This window comes from Gambusia affinis, linkage group LG09, assembly GCF_019740435.1.
Source record: "Gambusia affinis linkage group LG09, SWU_Gaff_1.0, whole genome shotgun sequence".
In the NCBI taxonomy this organism is placed as follows: Eukaryota; Metazoa; Chordata; class Actinopteri; order Cyprinodontiformes; family Poeciliidae; genus Gambusia; species Gambusia affinis.
In genome coordinates, this window is record NC_057876.1 from 20,353,214 (window position 1) to 20,371,554 (window position 18,341).

Below are 18,341 nucleotides of genomic sequence, written 5' to 3' on the forward strand. Positions count from 1 at the left end.
GGTAGCTGATTTCTAGATTAACTATTCATCCCAATAACTCTCTCAATTAATCTTGATGTTAGATTTTCACTTTATGGTGAAAATCTTATGGTTTTACTTTTTTGTATTTGTACAAACCCTGATCTGATTGCATTTTTGGAAAAAGAAAACCAATAATTTCCTCTTCTTTGTTGGTAAATATCTTCACTATGACATTGGTAATATTTACCTAAATCACCCATGTGATTTTGCTAAATACATATTTGAAGACTCACTTAATAATTTTAATTCATTATCAAAAATCATAACAAGCTGATATTAGCTGATTAAGTAGTCAGGCTAAATGCTCAGGTAAGCAATCTCTTGCTGTTTTTCACAACCAGAAATATTTCAAAATGGAAAAATTATGTTTTTCTTGTAAGCAATTTAATTTGTAGTTGCTTTTTCTCGTTGCAGTTTGCTTGTTTGATAAGGATTTTTTTCTTTTTTGTTTTCTCTACAGAAGGGATCTGTAACATGACAATGGACTCCAACTCCATGGCGATGCCCATGTCCGACCCCAACCCCTGGGCAGCTGCTATGAATAACATGGGGATGCCTCCTATAGGAATGACAGGACAGCCACTTCTACCAGGTGCAACTCATTTCATTCCCATACTAAATGTGCACAAGTCAAATGTGGACGTCATTTGGGTTTAGAGTATTTTCAGACAATAGATTCTTATCAAATATCCAAATTTCTGAATTAATAATCTGATTAGTATTCAGTTCAAGAAGTGGAGTAATAATGGAACTGTGCAATTGTATCGATGTAGCTTCAACTACTATTTTTTTTTTAAGTGATCATGTGATAAATGGGGGGCTGCACAGTGGTGCAGTTGGTAGCACTGTTGCCTTAAAGCAAGAAGGTCCTGGGTTCGATTCCCAGCATGGATTCGATTCCCAGTCTTTCTGCATGGAGTTTGCATGTTCTCCCTGTGCATGGTGGGTTCTCTCCGGGTTCTCCGGCTTCCTCCCACAGTCCAAAAACATGACTGTCAGGTTAATTGGTTTCTCTAAATTCTCCCTAGGTGTGAGTGTGTGTGTGAATGGTTGTGTGTCCTGTATGTCTCTGTGTTGCCCTGCGACAGACTGGCGACCTGTCCAGGGTGAACCCTGCCTCTCGCCTGGAACGTAGCTGAAGGATAGGCACCAGCAACCCCCCCGACCCCATTAGGGACAAGGGTGAACAGAAAATGGATGGATGGATGTGATAAATGGAACAATTATCTAAATAAAACCCCAGTGTTTTCTGTCTTAATTTTCATCTAAAAACATTGGTTAATTTACAACAACAACAAAAGAAAAACAATTGATAATATGCAATGATTAGATGTTTTTAACCTCATTTGGTTCATTTAGTGGAACTATTGGATTTTCATACCATCTGAAGCGGGGGTTTCTCAGTATGCGCCACTGTCTTTGCTTTGTTCACTGAAGTCTCCTGTAGTGTTGCATTAGAAGGTGGGGAAAGCTGCTCGTACAAAATAAATACGCTGGGATAAGCAGGATGAGCTGAGTCATCAACGTGGAATTGCAAGCTGGTAATCAGTTATGCTGGCACATGCAGGCAAGCTCTGACTGACGGAGGCTGATGTGACTCAATCGAGACCGGATGAGAAAAAAGAAGCAGGACTTTGCTCTTTACAACTATTACCATCCACAGAGGGCAAACATACTGTTTTATTTGCTTTCCCTCGCATACAGACCTATTCAATAGATTCAAATATTACTGAAAAGGTCATTTATTTCAGGAACTTTAGAAACTAACACGCAGACAGATGTTTGAAAGCCTTTATTTCTGATGAGGATTTTCCACGTAGTTATTTGTCGATATAACAGTTTACACATTGACAGTGCAGGTCAAAGAGCAAAGATGAAACATGAAATCAAATTGTATGCAGACATCCAAGACAGAATTGTCTGGAGGCACTAATGTCAGTAGAGAATAATTTAGTTCATGTTTGAAGTTTAAATAAAGTTGTTTTTGAGCTGGAGCTGTTCTAATGTGGTTCAGATGCATGAAAAACGCTAAACTTGGCCTTTGTGGAATCTTCAGACATCAAATAAAGGTTTCACAAATCACAAATTGGATTTTAAATATCCTGAAAATATTATTGAATAATCTAATCCAGGTATGAAATGCCTGATATTCATAGTTCTTAAACAAGAGCTGATTAAAGATGCTCCAGGTAGTGAAAAATAAGCTGGAATTGCCCTTTAGAGGTGAAAAATGATACTGCAGATGTCGACTGTGATAGATGGATGAAGGATATAAATTGACTGAAAATACATAATTAGTTAGTTTTAATTTTAATTCCTGAGCATATTATCCTGTCATAAGTATATTGTTGTTTTAACCCAAAGTCTGAAGTCACTCGGATGCAGCGGTTAAAATATTTCTCATGTTTGTCAATATATCTTCCTCTCAGAGGGTGTGAGCCTCCATACTCTTATCTTACCCGCACAATATCCAGTCCAACCGATTGCAATGCTATCTATAACATTAGGTTCAGCTTTACCCTCCCACTCCCTTTCAGAAGAGGCATTTGCTGCATCTTTTCTCTCTCCTCGGTAGAAGCCTTTCCCTAAAGCTTTTTATAAATCACTTCCCACTTCTTAGCTGAAATGCACTTTCATATTTGAAACACGCCAGCCTTGTGTGTCTCTGTGTGCAGATTCATGTGTGTCTGCAAGCACACAGAGACGAGCGGCCTTCCAAATGCACTCCTCAATAAAGAGTAAGGGTAACATACTTTCATGCTCTCACACACATAAATGTAAGCATGATATATTTGAAACATGGTAAATAAAAGCCTTTCAACCAAAGAAGGAGCAGCGTTTCATAAAAGCGGAAAGCGACAACATTTTTTAGAATGTAAGTGGGTTTTCAGGGTTATCTGAGCCTTTAAATATCTGAACAAGACATTTTATTTTTCCGGCTCATTTTCTTTTTCACACAGTCAAACTTAACGCATAAAATGGTTGCTTTAGACTCGTGTGCCTGCAATGAAAGTAAACCCCTAGAAGAAATGCTGAAAAATGACAAGAAATGATTATTATCAGGTATCTAAAAAGAAACATTTTTGATCTCCTGTTGCAAAAATAATCCTTGGTTTTAGCTCATAGATTTGTGGAAAAGAAATCAAACCAACAAGGAAACAACCCAAACTGAACGTCATAGGTCAAAAAATATGTTAAAAGGAGAAAATCATGTAGCTGGAGCCTAGACAGCGAACATAAACACACCTTACCTAGAGTCGACATTACAGATGAAATGTCTTTGATAGAGGCTGATGAACCCCCACTGACATCCTTGCTTTGAACTTTATTTGCAGCGGTTTGAGACCTTTTACAGTAGCCATTTAACTCCCTCGCAGGAAAAGTGCTCCCTGTAACTAAAATCACTAATGGAGGCTACGCCAGTGATGCAATGTCAGAACCGTGAAGCTTGCAACCATAAATGAAACGCAGTAATTAGCCACGTTATGAAGCTGCACCAGTGTTTAAGTTGAAATACCTGCTGTGAGGAAAGTTAATGAAACGGCTCCTACACTTAATCAAATCCTCTGACAGTTTTTCTAAAACAACCAGCTGAAATAACCAGTTGGCTTTGGTCTCTGTTACAGTATGTAATGTGAAAAGAAAAGCTCAATAATAGACCTTAATGTTGGAGAGGAGACCTCAGAGGCTTTGCACACACACAGGTGTTTGCACTCTTTAGACCTTTTTTATGTCACACATCATGTATCATTTATTGGAAATAGATTTTTATTCTTCAATTTCAAATTCACAGGATTTACACTACTGTGTCCTGATTTGAACCAGTTTTATACGGTGGTGACCTAACATCTGTAGTTTTTCTTACCAGACTTTATAAAAGTTATGTCAATCTAACACAGAGTGAACCACTTTATTACACATGTGCAAAAGATACCAATAGGATTAGAAATTTGAAGTAAGTATTTAAAAACTGACATGAAAGTAGAAAAACAACCAAATGATTCATACACATCCACCAGGAGACAAGGTAAAGAAAATTAGGTAACAATATCTTGTAGAAAATCTCCAATTCCTTTTATCTTGAAATGTTTATGCTTGCTTGAGCTTACGTTTGTCCAAATCTGACCGTTTCCGGAAATGTTTTCATCTACGTGGAGAAACAGAGATCGGCCCAAATGGGTCTTTTTAATTTGACAAAAGTGTGTGTAATTAGGATTTAGTGCAAAGCAATTCCTTATTTACAATGAATGAAGAACTTTAGCTCATATGAGGCTTACATGCTTTTTAGGATTGTTGGAGGGAGCTTAGTTAACCAAGTTAAGCATTAAAGCAATAGTCTGTAATTTGCCACTAAATGTGTTTACGCTGATGTGAACGGAAAAAAGCAGAGCCTCACAGTTGGCGTTACAACTTGGATGTCGAAATGAGCGCTATTCACAAGTGGAAAACTGCTTATTGCAGGGTCCTCGACACAACGCCCATCATTCATCTCCCTTCTGGTTAACTAAAGAATGTAAATGTGATTACTTTATCTGATTAGAAAATAGAGCAAAAAGCATGTACAGTCCAGAAACATCAAATCTACAAACAACTGGTTTAAGAGTAATTTCTTACCTTAACAGTGAGAAAGGTTGATGCCGGGTTTTGATAGAGAGCTTTAAATTAATGAGGATGTGTAACACATTAGACACTAAAGTTTTAGCTACAAGATAGATACAAAGGAAGTGAGAAATATTGGTGTTAAAAATAACATCTATTCTTGTCTATTTAATTCCAGAATCCTTTTTCTTCCCATTTTGTTCTTATATTACAATAGAAGTGCTGCTGTTTATCTCACTGCAGAGCTCAGTCGGACCATCTATTACACTATAGATGCCCAAATGCTCCACGCTCACTAAGTTTCTGTTCCTCAAACAAACTTTAACTAAATAATTTGGATTAATAAACTTCATAACCATTCTTCTTTGCCGTGCATCACATATATGTCTGTAGTTCCCACACTTTTCTAAATCGCCCACGCCAAGAAAAGCTTTCCTAGTGAGCCGCAGGAGAAATGTGAAAATGTTCTCGCTCTTCTCTTTTCACAGTTTACGATAACATTTAACGGCAAAGTACCTCAAAGTTGGCAAAACCTCAGCTGTCAGGTTGTCTTTTATAAAATAAGTTTTGTACTAAAAAGACCAGAAGCCTTTGAACAACCAGCCAAGTTTTATCATGATCTCTTTCTTTCTTTTTTTTTAAGAAAAGTTTGAACACAAAGCTTCGGCACGTTCAAACAATGTCACAAAGTCTTACTCTAGCCTGTCAGGCCGTATATTTTCCCAAAGCACCGTCAACTTTGAAGTAATCCAGGTAGATTAGCTATTGACTCTATCATGACAGTACATCATCTCTTTCTTTCCTTCCACCTTTTAACTACAGGGAAGGATTCACTGTCACTTCCTTTATCTTAACCTTATGATGGTTTTTTTTTTATTTATTTTTTTATTAAAGTGATTTCAGCTTTATGGTGGAGGGTTGTGTCAGTTTTAGGCACTTTCAGTAAGAGTCTGTTTGGTCTCTCATGACTTTCATGCCACATTCAAGTTTGCTTCTGTTTCATCCACAGTTAGTTGAGATTTTGCTTCTTTTTTTCCCCCCACAGCTGAGTCTTTTCCTGCCTTCAGCCAGGTGGATTTATCCAGACAGACAGCTGGATAAACGGTCTGCTCTTGGCAGAAACGTCAACACTGCAGCTTGACAAAACCCAGCACACATCAACTATGATGACAGTTTTGTTTCTGCTGATGCACAGAGCAGAGCTGTATAGCAGAAAGTCGTTTTTTAAAAATATTTGTGTTAGGGAAGTGTTTGGGTTTTTAGTGAGAGATGCGTTTCAGGCCACAGGCAGGAGAAAAGATTGTGCACGCTGTGTGATTTATGTTGTTGTACTAGAGGTTATTGTAGTGTGTATCCAAGCATCAGTCATAATGGTACCTAGAGTTGTACCTAAAGGTAAAGTTGCACCGATGCGCCAAGGTTCTTGGGTTATTATTCTGATGTATAAATTTAAACATTTGCCAATAGCATTTTTTCCTGGTTGGGGAACTATTTACTTTTACTGTTGGTTTTAGTCTTGAAAGTTAATGAGACTAAACCATAAAAGCGCTGTCAGCTATACAGTACAACACCAGATCCAAACTATATACTGAGACAGAATTAGTGTAACAGATTTAATAAAAATAAAAAAGCTAGGTGTAAAATATTCTGAAATGTCAACATATTCACAGATAAAATCTCTTAGCAGTGCTAGAATTGAACTGGTCTTTTTACTGTGAATGTTTAATAATTATTCATAAGTGGAGATATTCCATGATAGCTTTAAACAATAAAATTAATCAATTTCCTGTGACTTCATTCCAGTCAGCCTCCCCAGTCCTTCTGCAGCATGTGGTTGCTTCTTTGTTGAGTATAATTTGTAATAATTGCTTCATTTAGTATTATTATTTGGATCTACTGGTTCTAAAAATAGTCAAAGCGCTAAATGACGTCATTTAGCTGTTTTCTGGCAATTTGTTAATGCATTCTTGGTGTCTGGAAAACAAGCTATTTCAAAAACCTCCCATTTATTAAGCCTCCATCAGTGGACACCATGGAGAGCCTGCAGTTGCAGTAACGTGTTTACAAGGCCAAGCTCCTGGAAGCAATGAGACCCAAATCATCTGACAAGGCGACACAGAGGGACACACTGCGTCTCAGCCGGGAACCAACATCCTAACACAATATTGATCTACAGGCCAGACTTCAGGACAGTTAGCTGTAAGGAATCTGACCCATATCTGACAGGGAAGGAGGGGTTTGTTGTATCTCTGGTAAAAAAAAATAAAAAAATTGATCTGCTGTTCAAGTATGGTTATAGCTGCAGTTGAAATTTCCACTTCTTAACCTTTAACATGATTGATTTTTGTCTTTAAGTTGTGCTGCTGTATGGCATTTGTTCTGTTATGTTTTAGACATTAAGTGGGTGGCGACTATAGAAAAGCAAATTTGGTTTTCTGGAAGTCAGAAACGTAAATGGCAGCATGAATCTTTAGTCCTTTTTCAGTCAGGAGTTAAGAAGACAAACTTCCTGAATTGAAAGAGACAACAGAGTCATCTTCTTCTCTGGCTAAACAAGGTATCAGAAATAAGTCAAGGATTAATTTCATGACTACAGTGGAGGGGAAGTTTATTCTGAGTGATTATGACTCCTCTCTTTGTTTCTGACATCATGGTGTCTGCGGTTTGGTGAGTAAGATCCCTGATACGTTGTGGAATCAGTAGGAGTCAGCATCTGGTTTTAACATATTTGACATCTGACAAAGAGAACAAAGCATCTCCTCCTCTAGCGGAGTTCATTATGTGTTTATCAGTGTTTTCCCTTCTACAAAGCAGAACCAGATGTAAAGCTCTAGCGTTCTTCTACATCCATTTCCAAATACAGACATCCCAACCTGGTCTTTATTATCGAACACGGCATATTTTATGTTACTGCTTTCTTGTATGTACACGGCACTTCATTGGCATTTAGTTTGATGTATATTCTGCACAAGCATATTCCATCTTTTTATGGCTTTAAAATCTGTAATGTTACTACTTTGAATCATAACACTCAGTAACATTTGTTTGCTATTTAATGGCTCTGTAAGTTTTTGGCTCTAGTTAACATAAACGTTACCCAGCAGGAGGTCTTTGATGCTTTAAAACAAAAATGTGGCACAAACGTTCAAGTTAAAAGCAATTTTTTAATTACAAACTTTGCTACAGCAGTTCCAGAATGATTTATGCTTTCCAGATACAGTTACTTAAGGGCTTTTCTGAAAAGTTCACATATTTTCATTTCACTATGAACGTCCCACTATCAGCTTTTCCACAAAGTCTTACAGATTGCTACATTACATCTTTTATGAAACCGTGTCATAGCTTCTGTCTCTCTCAAAAACAGTCATGCCAACGTGATGCCAGAAAAAAATAAATTAGCTGGCTTTGCAAAAACCATCATAAGACTGATGCAGAAACTCAGCACTTTTTAACAGCGCCTAAGCAGAACGGAGAGAAAGTGAAATGTGCTGAACCATGTTTCATGTGTCATTTCGGCTTGGTCCTCCACTGAAACACCATCTCATGAAAAGCCACCACCTTCTTTTTCGTATGAAGTCTGAAAACAGCTCTGCTTTGTCTTATGCTGATGCCTGTTTTTCTATTTATGTCCATTTAAACCTGAAGTACAGATCTGCTGCTCAAAGTACAAAGTTATGTCATAATGTAAACACAGCTGAGGGAAGAATGAAATAAATGAGAAACCCCTTAATCTAAAAGTGCATGAGATACTTTTGCTAACCTTTAATCCACCCTCTAATTAGTTTGAGTTTTGCATAAATGTTAATTATAACAGCTTTGAAAATGTATTTAAATCTTACCCTAAATGTACTGAACCACAATCCATAAACTCCAATTAATTGGCTAAGAGTGAAATACAAAAACTCCCCCCATGATTCTGTGCCTGGTAAAGCCATAATTTGTCAATCTCACATTGTGCACCTTTTTTTTAAATAAAGTTTAAGGCAACTGAGGCTTACTCAACTTCATTAAAGTCCTTCCACAACAGTTTGAGGCTTGGTCCTTGGATGGCTCATTGAAATCCTTTCAGCCGTTCTGTTTTGTATAAGTTTTTTGCTCTGTTTGGGATCATTGTCAAGAACCGGCTTGGGTCACATTTGATTTAAAGTAGATCTGAACTTTTTAGATCTGAATTTCCTTTGACCTTTGGGTCACATTTGATTTAAAGTAGATCTGAACTTTTTAGATCTGAATTTCCTTTGACCTTTGGGTCATTTTGATGGCAAATCCAGTCCAATATTCTTCATCACTGTGGAATGAATGACTTTATTTCAGAAGGGACCATTTAACCATTCCCGGGTTTAACAAGTCCTCTTCTAAAGTAATTTGGCATTGTGGTAACACACATTTTTATGCTTTTATGGAGATAGCCTGCTGATAATGGTGTATTTGATTTGCATCACCAGACTGTTACCTTTCTATGGAAGCATCTTGGCTTGGATTTGTTTTCCACTTTACATTAGATTTTCTTTTAGCTTCAAGTTACCTTTAATCTGCCAAACCTATATTGTGATGTACATAATTAAATATAACTCTAAGAGGATTTATTGTCTTCTCTTAATAAATGAAAAACATCAAATTTTGGTAGGCAAAAATCAAGCTCAATTCAGTAACACCCTCTTAAAAAAAAAGAGGCTCAGCAGGAGTGTTAGGCTTAGATGTAACAATTTTTGCTAGAATCATACTTCTTATTTGAGTGTATGGCTTTCTTCCTCTTTAAACTTGCTCTCCAGTGAAATTATTAGAGTCTGCTGTCACAGTCACACTCCACCACGAGGAAAGCACTCAGCTTTTCACACATGTATTTTGAAGTCATCAGAATTAATTTAGATACACGTAGTTTTGCATGGACACACACGTGCTAAGACACTCTGGAGAATAGATAAGCAGCTTCCAGGGGCTGTCAAGTGTTCACTGAATAAACAAGCATCCCTTTTGTCTGTTACATCCCACTCACCCTCATCTGTGCCTCACAGTCGCTGCAAACCCCAATGCTCGATGCACAATGAAATATGTGGAAAGTTAATGTCATGCATCATTAGATACTTATTGATAAAGTCCCTGGTATGTTATTTTAAGACTAATGGATTATTCCCACACGTGTGTTTACCTGGATTAGCATCAGGAAAAGGTTGCAGATCTCCATAAATTAGAATATAATCATAATTGTAATTTACTTAAGTAATTTCAGTTTTAACTCCCTTAAAACTGAAATTACTGATGTGTGCTGTAGCTTTGTTATACACAGAATAATAAATTTTAAGTGTTTATTTCTGCTTATTTTAATGACTAACTTTTATTTACACCCCCCTAATAATAATAAAAAATTAATAATACATATGATCAATAAATATAATATAATATAAATATCTCTTGACAGTGAGGGAATTCACAGCAATAAGTTAAGGTAAATGGAAGTATGGATATTCACACAAGAGTAAGGTAAAGTAAAAATATAAAAATCAAAATGAGATTGTTCAGTAAGGGCAAATTTTTAATATAAAATACTGTATCGTTATTAAAAATGGCTTACTCAGGCCAGACAGGCCAAAAGAAATGTGCAATTAAGTCAAGTAAGATAAAGAAAAAATCTTCAAGATGTCCACGTGTACACATGTGCATAAAAATAACAGGTGATGTTAATGGAAATGAGAAAACCTCAAATATAGTTGGGTCTATTGGAAGCAGGGATTATTCTAGAGTCTCATAGCATAATGCTCCTTTGTGTAGCTCCAGTTCAGCTAGAGCTTGAAGTACTGCCACAAAAAAATAAAATGCTTTACATGACCTGTAAAGAAGTGCTGTATCTAATCATATCACTGGAAAGTTAAGTGGATGGAAAAGCTGTTGAAAACGGACGTGCATGCAATGTGGATAATGATAGACCAGAGGAGATTTCATTCAGTTGTTTTAAGATGGAGAAGACGTGGCCTACAGCCTCATTCAGTGCAGCATTTGCTCAATGGCTCAAAATCCTCCTTTTCAGACGAAATTACACTACACTCTGGTTATTCACTGGACTTTAGCTATTCAAGACCACAACTGACCCAGAAAAGCTCAAATCTATGAATAGCTTACACCCCCTCTAAAAACACTCATATCTGACTATTTTAATAGTTGAAATACCAAATGTACCTTAAAATCCATCCATATGTAGAGCAGAAACAGTCAAGGGGAGAAAAAGGATTAGCTGTTTCAGGTGGCGTTGCATCTAGCATCAACTTCTTAAGCAGCATTTTCTATTGAATATTTTTTTGGATATACTGTTCAAACAAGTCAAGGAAAAGCCTTTTTTTTTCCACAAATAATTTGGACTCCATAGCAAAATCAAACAATTGGTGAATGCTTTCTGCTGCTGAAGGTTGAAGGTCGCTCTTCATGCTTTCCTCTCCTCACAGTCATTACAGAGATGCTGATTCTATTTCCCAGCAGGGTGTGAAATTTATCACTGTGTGCCATAGTGCTATGTAATGTAGGAGTTTGTTTTTGAATTGGGTTGCTGAAATGAAATAACTTCTCCGGAGTGTTTAAATTTATTGAAATGCATTAGCTAAATGTATGATGGTTGTGGCTGTATCTAGGTGGAAGATCTCCTTACCTCAGGCTTGCAGTATGTCAGAAAGAAACGAAGCTGCAGCTTTACTGCTCTTGAAATGGGACTTTTCAGAGCGTACTTCTCCATTTATGACAGCCATGTTTCCCCATCGAAGGTTGGGTAGAGTGAAAGGCTTATATGACAGACACAGAATAAAGGTTCCACAGGAGTATATAAACAGGTTGATTATTATTTAGATGTTATAAATTCAGGCAATGGTGGAACTTTTTCGAGAAAAGGAAAGTTTTTCTCTTTGGCCCCTGGGCAACGGCACCCAATAGGTTGCAGTAAAAAGAAATCAGGCTGGAGATGTTTGGATGAAAAAGCAGAGATGGTGACTCCTGGCAGAGATTGTGAGAGGCTTCAGCTGGCAGGGTTCCAGGTGGCATGGCTATCTTGCCTCATTAGAGAATATTATTCAGAAACCCTTGCAGCTATTGCCTGTCGTCCCTTCAACCTCCCACCCACTGCAGAGAGCTAGAAGGGACGTTTACCCTGAAAATCAAGAGGAGGGGAAAAAGGAGGAGTGAAGACGATGACATTAATAGCTAAGGGCTTAACACAATCAAGTCTTGTTTTTTTCTATAATTTGACTTCTTTCTGTCTTCACATTATGATTTACAGGGTACTCAAAATGCAATTACTTTGAACAGACCTCCAGGACAGAGTTTAACATCAAAAGGACATGATCAAAAGGAACAAGAAGGAAAAAAGAATGAGTGTAATAATCTCAGAGGCAGTTACGCATGTGTCCGTTGGCACATTTCAGAGCAAGAAGACACATTTGTGAGTTTCAGTTCTCCAACATGACAGAAAATACAAAGCAAAGCTCATTGACAAGCCTGGTAAAAAGGATCAGACGGATGCGTGGCCACGTGTGGGTGGAACCAGCCTCAGGTTTCTTTTATTGTTCTTCTTCAAGAGAAGCTCTGTGCTCTTTACCTCTCTGTGGAGTTTCTACAAAAGCAGACTCATACATCCCTCCTCCATCACTATAAATACACATAATGATGGCTAACAGTACAGCTTATACCTAAAGTGAATTATTCAATAGGCATCCATTATTAAACCATGCCTGTATTGATTAGTTCACTGATGAGTTTCTTTACAGAACAAACCTCTGGCTCTTATAATCCTAAGACTTTACTTTGACATTTGATGTTTATCCTTTGCTTTTCTTGAAAGAGAGAAGCTAAAGCCAACAAGCACACCATTTAGCCTTCAACAGGCAAAATTATTTTTTCTCTTCTTTAAATACAGCACATTTTTCCAAGAACATTTTGTTCCAAAGGCTTTGGCTACTAAATTTGTGAGATATTTAGTCATTAGAGTCTAATTTTGGCTGGAGTCATTGTATCATGTGGTAAAAGTGTGAAACATTTTGTTTCTGTTCTACTACAATGCTTCATTGAGGACTTTGGATTTTTTTTAGTTTTGTTTAGTTGTTGATCTTTACTCTTAAGATTTTTGCCAGGAATGTCTCCAGCTGCCTATTTATGCTTAGTGGTAGACATTGCTTATTAACCTCATTCATCTTCCACACTATCAGTACTAAATTACAACATTGATTAATCAATTTTAAAGCCTTATTGATCTCCTGTAATGCAGTTTGTGTCAAGGAGCTTACTCTATTAAGGGGAAACAGTAAATGATGACAGCCAATAAATGAGCTAGGTAAAATATCATCCAAGACATTGCTATTACATGAGTGAGCAAGGCAAAGAAAAGCAATATAGTCATTTCAACCACTTACAGAAGAAAGCCGTAAAAGAAAATTGGCAATAAAAGTTCATTTATGTTCTGTCAATGCTTAGTGTTTGAACTTAAGATTGCAGAAATAATTTCAGAAACTGCTACTTAACTCGCCACCTTTTTAGTCTATTACCAACAGAGGTGTTAAAGGGATCCCTGACAAGTTGAAAATGTTTGTCTTAATATGTTGTAATTTTTCTATTAGCCTGAAAGTTGTTTGTGATACATAAAAATCACAAACAACAGTAACACAGTAATTTCTTCAAAAACTGCACATCTTTATTATGTTTTTCACCTAAGAAGGTCACGATTTCTTTACCTGCAACGCATGGTGGGGAATCGAGGAATACCGTTAGCAGGAGCTCATGTGAAAAACCAAACTGGAAGATCATAAATGGATGTTTAAAATGGCATCCATTTATGCCATTTGAGTTTTTGTAGCATACCATTATTATTAAAAATTATATTATCCCAATGCTTACTGCAAACAGCTTCAACTAGAAACTGGAGCAGTTTGCGGCAAACACTCTCCTTTAAACAACAAGGCGACGTCACAAAGGTTCAGATACTTTTTTTTCTGAAAAGGAAAACGCCACAAGTTCTCTTGAGTAAAAACTTATTTTCTTGTTATACTTCTCTTTACATATAGACAGAGGGTATTGTTTACACTTTCCATTCTTCTGTTTCACACATCCTACTCTTGTGTAGCGTTGATAATGTTGGCGTCATAAACTGAGTTGCAAATCTTAGTTTTACAGTAACAGGGTATCAGGGTAGTTTACACGTTTCTAATTAATAATGATCTTAACTATTTTTTAGGTTTTAACCTAAAAATATCTGTTGTAAGAACCATTGTTTTGGCTAACATTGGTTTGCTGTAATAGAGCTCTTCCTAACCTCAAACTCACAGCTGGTGTGATTATGCATGATAAGGAAAAAAAAATGCTCCTAAATCAGTAGTTTGTTGAAGCTTTTGAGTCACTAAGTATTCATTTTGTATACACCTTCTTTATCCTCTCATATACTTGTGGATGAATTTGCTCCACTGTTCTTCACAACGAGAATTGAATTTGTTTCTGCACAGACATTTCTACTTCAGTCTCATTTGTATAAAGGACATTTTTCCAGGAGTTTTGTTTCACTGAGTTGAAACTTTCACAAACATAAAATTTGCTGTGATGTTTTTTTAGTAGAAAAGGCTTTCTGCTGGCAACCCATCCAAACAGGCCTACTTTTTTCAAATTGTTGTCAACTTTAACAGTTAGCATGCAAAAGGATCTTCTGATTATAAATGTGGAAAACACAAAATCACAACATTCGTGTATTAGAATAGAATTTATAAACCTGAATATGGTTTAATTTATGAATTCAGAATGATTCACATTGGAAGCCCTTCCCTGTTGACTAGGTTTTCTTTAAGCACTATGACATTAAGTGGCTTAGTATGACCAGCAATGCTTTGAGTTTATGAAGCAGGGGAGCATATTTTTGTCTGCACAGGAAGAACCAGAAAGAACAGAGAGAAATATTATGAGCTGAATAATGAGGGAGTCAAATCACTGACTGTCTATGCAAAGATCTGCAAAAAAAATTATGTGCTTTTACTAAGACTTTTTAAAGCTGTTTCATAAAGCCACCCAGCCATCCATAGACTCTAATCCTTGCAGAGTTATGGGTGGGGTGCCTGGGTACACCCAGGACAGATGACCAGTTAATCGCAGGGCAACCCAGACACACACAAGACAAACAGTTTTAATGGATCACAGAAAATGTCTGTCAAAAACAGGATGAACATCCTGAAAAATCATCATTGAGTAAGTTAAATGGAGCAGCGTGACAACGCTACAAAAAAAGACTATGACAAATAGTCACAAGAAAAACTTTAAAGATCTTTTTTAACAAATTGCATTTTAATCCCAACACAATTAGATTGTTTTTCTATTAAACTGTTGAAATTACATGAAATTGCATGATTTAGATGCTTCAAATTAATCTGTCTATTAAACAAACTAAAAATGGGACAGAGGGAGAAATTAAACTGATTTTGTACAGGTGTGTAAGTGAGACTGGCAGTCTTACACATTCCTCATTGGTTATTTTTGTAACGTCTCTCAGGATCGCCCTCTTCAAAGTTTGTGTGGATGTCCATCCCTGGGAAGTTTGGAAGCATCTTAGAAGTTGGCCACTTTCTTTCTCACTCTAGTACAATGCAATTTAAATAGTTTAAAAAATATGCTTATAACTCTTTATGAGATCACATGACCTCTTTTAAGATATAACCAAATGTTGTCAGTGCATGTGAATCTGCTTGAGTTTTAAGGAAGATGCAGAAGCTGAATAATCTACTTCTACGAGTATACCTTACGGTATACCTTCAGGTTTTTATTTTTCAAGTGATCATCACCTTAAAGTCCTTGTTGTTGTTTTTTCTCTCTCTTCTGTGAATCACCAGACATAACTGACAGTAGTGGTGTCCATTGATGACAACCCAAACTGTATGGAAGACATGAAAACGGCTCATTCTCGCTCTGCCTTCCGAATCGTAAAATGTTTCCAAATTCAAATCCGGATCACAGCAGCAAATCCCAACAGTAAGAGCAGCTATTTATGCAGAAAACTACATGCTCATCTGCACATATGTCAGAGTCAAGGCCCGCGGGCCACATCCGGCCCGCGAGAAGATTTTCTACGGCCCCTGGGATGATCTTGATTTATTATTAGAACCGGCCCGCAGCAAGCCGGCACCCCGTCTGAAAAAAAAAAAAATGCGAGATGCACCCCCCCCCCCCCCCCCCGTTCGATCCTCACAACGCGCGCACCCCCCCCCCCCGGCTTGGGCCGGTCCGCTGCACTAGACCAAATGCGTCATTTAAAAAAATCTCAATGAATATTCGATCAGTCCGGCCCTCGGCTTGTAGCTAAATTTTTAATTTGGCCCTCCGTCCATTTGACTTTGACACCCCTGCTCATCTGTGTCCACTTACTGCTTGCATTATAATGAGTTGTTACTGAAGGAGAGAGAAATAATGGATTGTCAGTGATGAAACGTGTCCTCGAGCTATTTTGTTCAAAATGGAGATGAGAGAACTGTGGTAAGGCTGGAAATCCTGAGGAAGAAGTAAATAATCTCCTTTATTACACACAGCTCTGCTACATTTTTGCTTCAGGTCCCAAGCTTTTAATGGCCAGGGATAAATACAGAGCCGAACACGCACACACCAGCACTCATACACTCTCTTTAGTGGTGAAATGAGCAACACTGCTGTGAAATAGCACCCTGATCTAACCAGATCGTTTTCTCCATGTGCTCTGAAATCTAGTTTGCTTTCCATCGATGTAGGAACTCATAAGCATATATCCTCTTTATACCACTGGAGAATTGGTGTGTCAGACAATAAAGTGTGTCTTCCAAGATCGGTGTACATTGTTTTCTTTGGGTAATCTCCCACAACACTGCTTTTGGTGTTTATATTCTTTATTATTTGGGTGAGGGTTCTGTTTTTTTGCAAATGTTTCAGCTTTCTCAATCCACAACCTCTTATCTTTTCTCCTGTTCTCCATATTTATTCTTCTTTCTACTACAACAAGAAGAAGAAATAAATCGCCTAGCAACAAAGATACTTATCCCAGTTCCTCTCACACCTGGTTAGAGACTGATGCTGAGGTCATCAGTAGATATATAGTTTTCATTCATTTTCTTTTAATCTTACTTGAAGGGCTCATTTTTCCCCTTTTCAGCTTTGCCCTTCAGCCGGTTTTATCTGTCTTAATATATTTATTTCATCCTGTCCTTTTCCAAGCACACTAATCTGTGTCTTTAGGAGTGTGCATATTTCTTTATTCTCCCTCACTCTGTCATTTAACTCATCAATTTATTTCTATTGCTGTGTGGTTAAAAGAAATTGGTTTCCAGGAAATGTTTCTGGATCCATTTAAGCCAAATAGATATGAAGGAAGTATTTTCTTTGACTTTGTCACTGAAGAGCCAAAAGATAGATGTGTGCACCCTGGCTTGAGGCAAAATTATGCATTTTTCTTGTGTTGTACTACACTGTGTGCACAATTATTGTTGTGTATTAATTATTGAGGATTATCTTTGCTTAATCACCAACTACATTGTGATTTATCCAAAATGTTAATAAACCCCAAACATGAATGATTAAGAAGATAAAAGGGAGATCAGATGAGGAAGGGTCTCTTTTCTGGATAGCCACTTACTGTAATACTTGAATGCATGTGATGGAACATTGTCCTCTGTTAAAAATTGTCTTTTTAGAAGAGACAAGAAACTTCCTCCTGTTTCACTGTTTAAATAAATTCTTCCGTCTAACAACTGGAAAAAGGTTTGGAGTTGATTTTGAGCCCATCTTCAAAACGTTCCAACCAACTTATCTTCAATATTATCCAGTCCATACCAGCATCCCACTTCCACTTTGCTGATGTCTGACTGGAAATTGAGCTCTGCAGCTGTTATTGATCCAGCCACAGGCCCGTCCAAGAGTCTCTTACTTCATCGACAAAACTTTTGAAAAATCTGTCTTCAGATATTTCTTGGACCAGTTTAGACGCTTCAGCTTGTGAGTCTTGTTCAGTGGTGGTTGGGTTTCAGCCTCTCTTACCGTGGCAATGTCTCTGGGACATGAACGTTTTTTTACTTCTTGATACTCCAGGTAGGTTGCAGTTATGGAATATGTCTGAAAAGGGTGATAATGAGTTCCTGGTGACTTCACACTTGAGTATTCTGAAATCCTTGATGGTTAATTTCTTTTCTCAGCACATTTGTTGCAACCCTGTTGACTATGTGCAACAAATTGCCTGATGGTTTTATGATCGAGCCTCAGTATCGTTGCAGTTTCATCCTTCTGTAAGACTTTTTGTTAAATTTTGACTTCAGAGTCAGTTAGATATTTTTTCTTGCCATTGTTGTCTAAAGAAAATAATCTGCCTAATAAGGTGTAGGACGATGATCTCCTCAGGCCCACCTTCTAATTACACAGATACACATCACCTGCTATGCTTAAATCCAATAAGCACTCAGATATGTCCAGCTTGAAGTAAAAAAATATGAATAAAATTATGGTCATAATAAGTGTGCACCCAAAACATCAAACCCCAATAAAATACATTGAATTTTGTAGCCGTATCCTTGAGGCAGTCTTTATAACTTCATGGCCTCCATTAGTTTGTTTGTTTTGGACTTTGTGCTTTGATCCAAATCAAGCCCTGAAGGGACAACGCAAAGAAAAAAAGCACAGCAATAATAAAAATCTTCAAACACGTCTTTAAAACAAAGTGAGAATTGTTGAGTTGCCTTTAAGGTTTTCACAGTACATTA

At 37.3% G+C, this 18,341-nt stretch overlaps 1 protein-coding gene across 4 annotated transcripts in view; it reads left to right on the top strand.

Annotated features, from left to right (window-relative positions):
• Positions 1 to 18,341, top strand: part of enox2 (ecto-NOX disulfide-thiol exchanger 2) — a 196,260-nt gene that overhangs the window by 126,654 nt on the left and 51,265 nt on the right. For all 4 annotated transcript variants that reach the window (XM_044127161.1, XM_044127158.1, XM_044127159.1 and 1 more), the window contains one exon: positions 482 to 613. In XM_044127161.1, the coding sequence (XP_043983096.1) occupies positions 482 to 613 (132 nt within the window). The remainder of the gene's footprint in view (positions 1 to 481; positions 614 to 18,341) is intronic.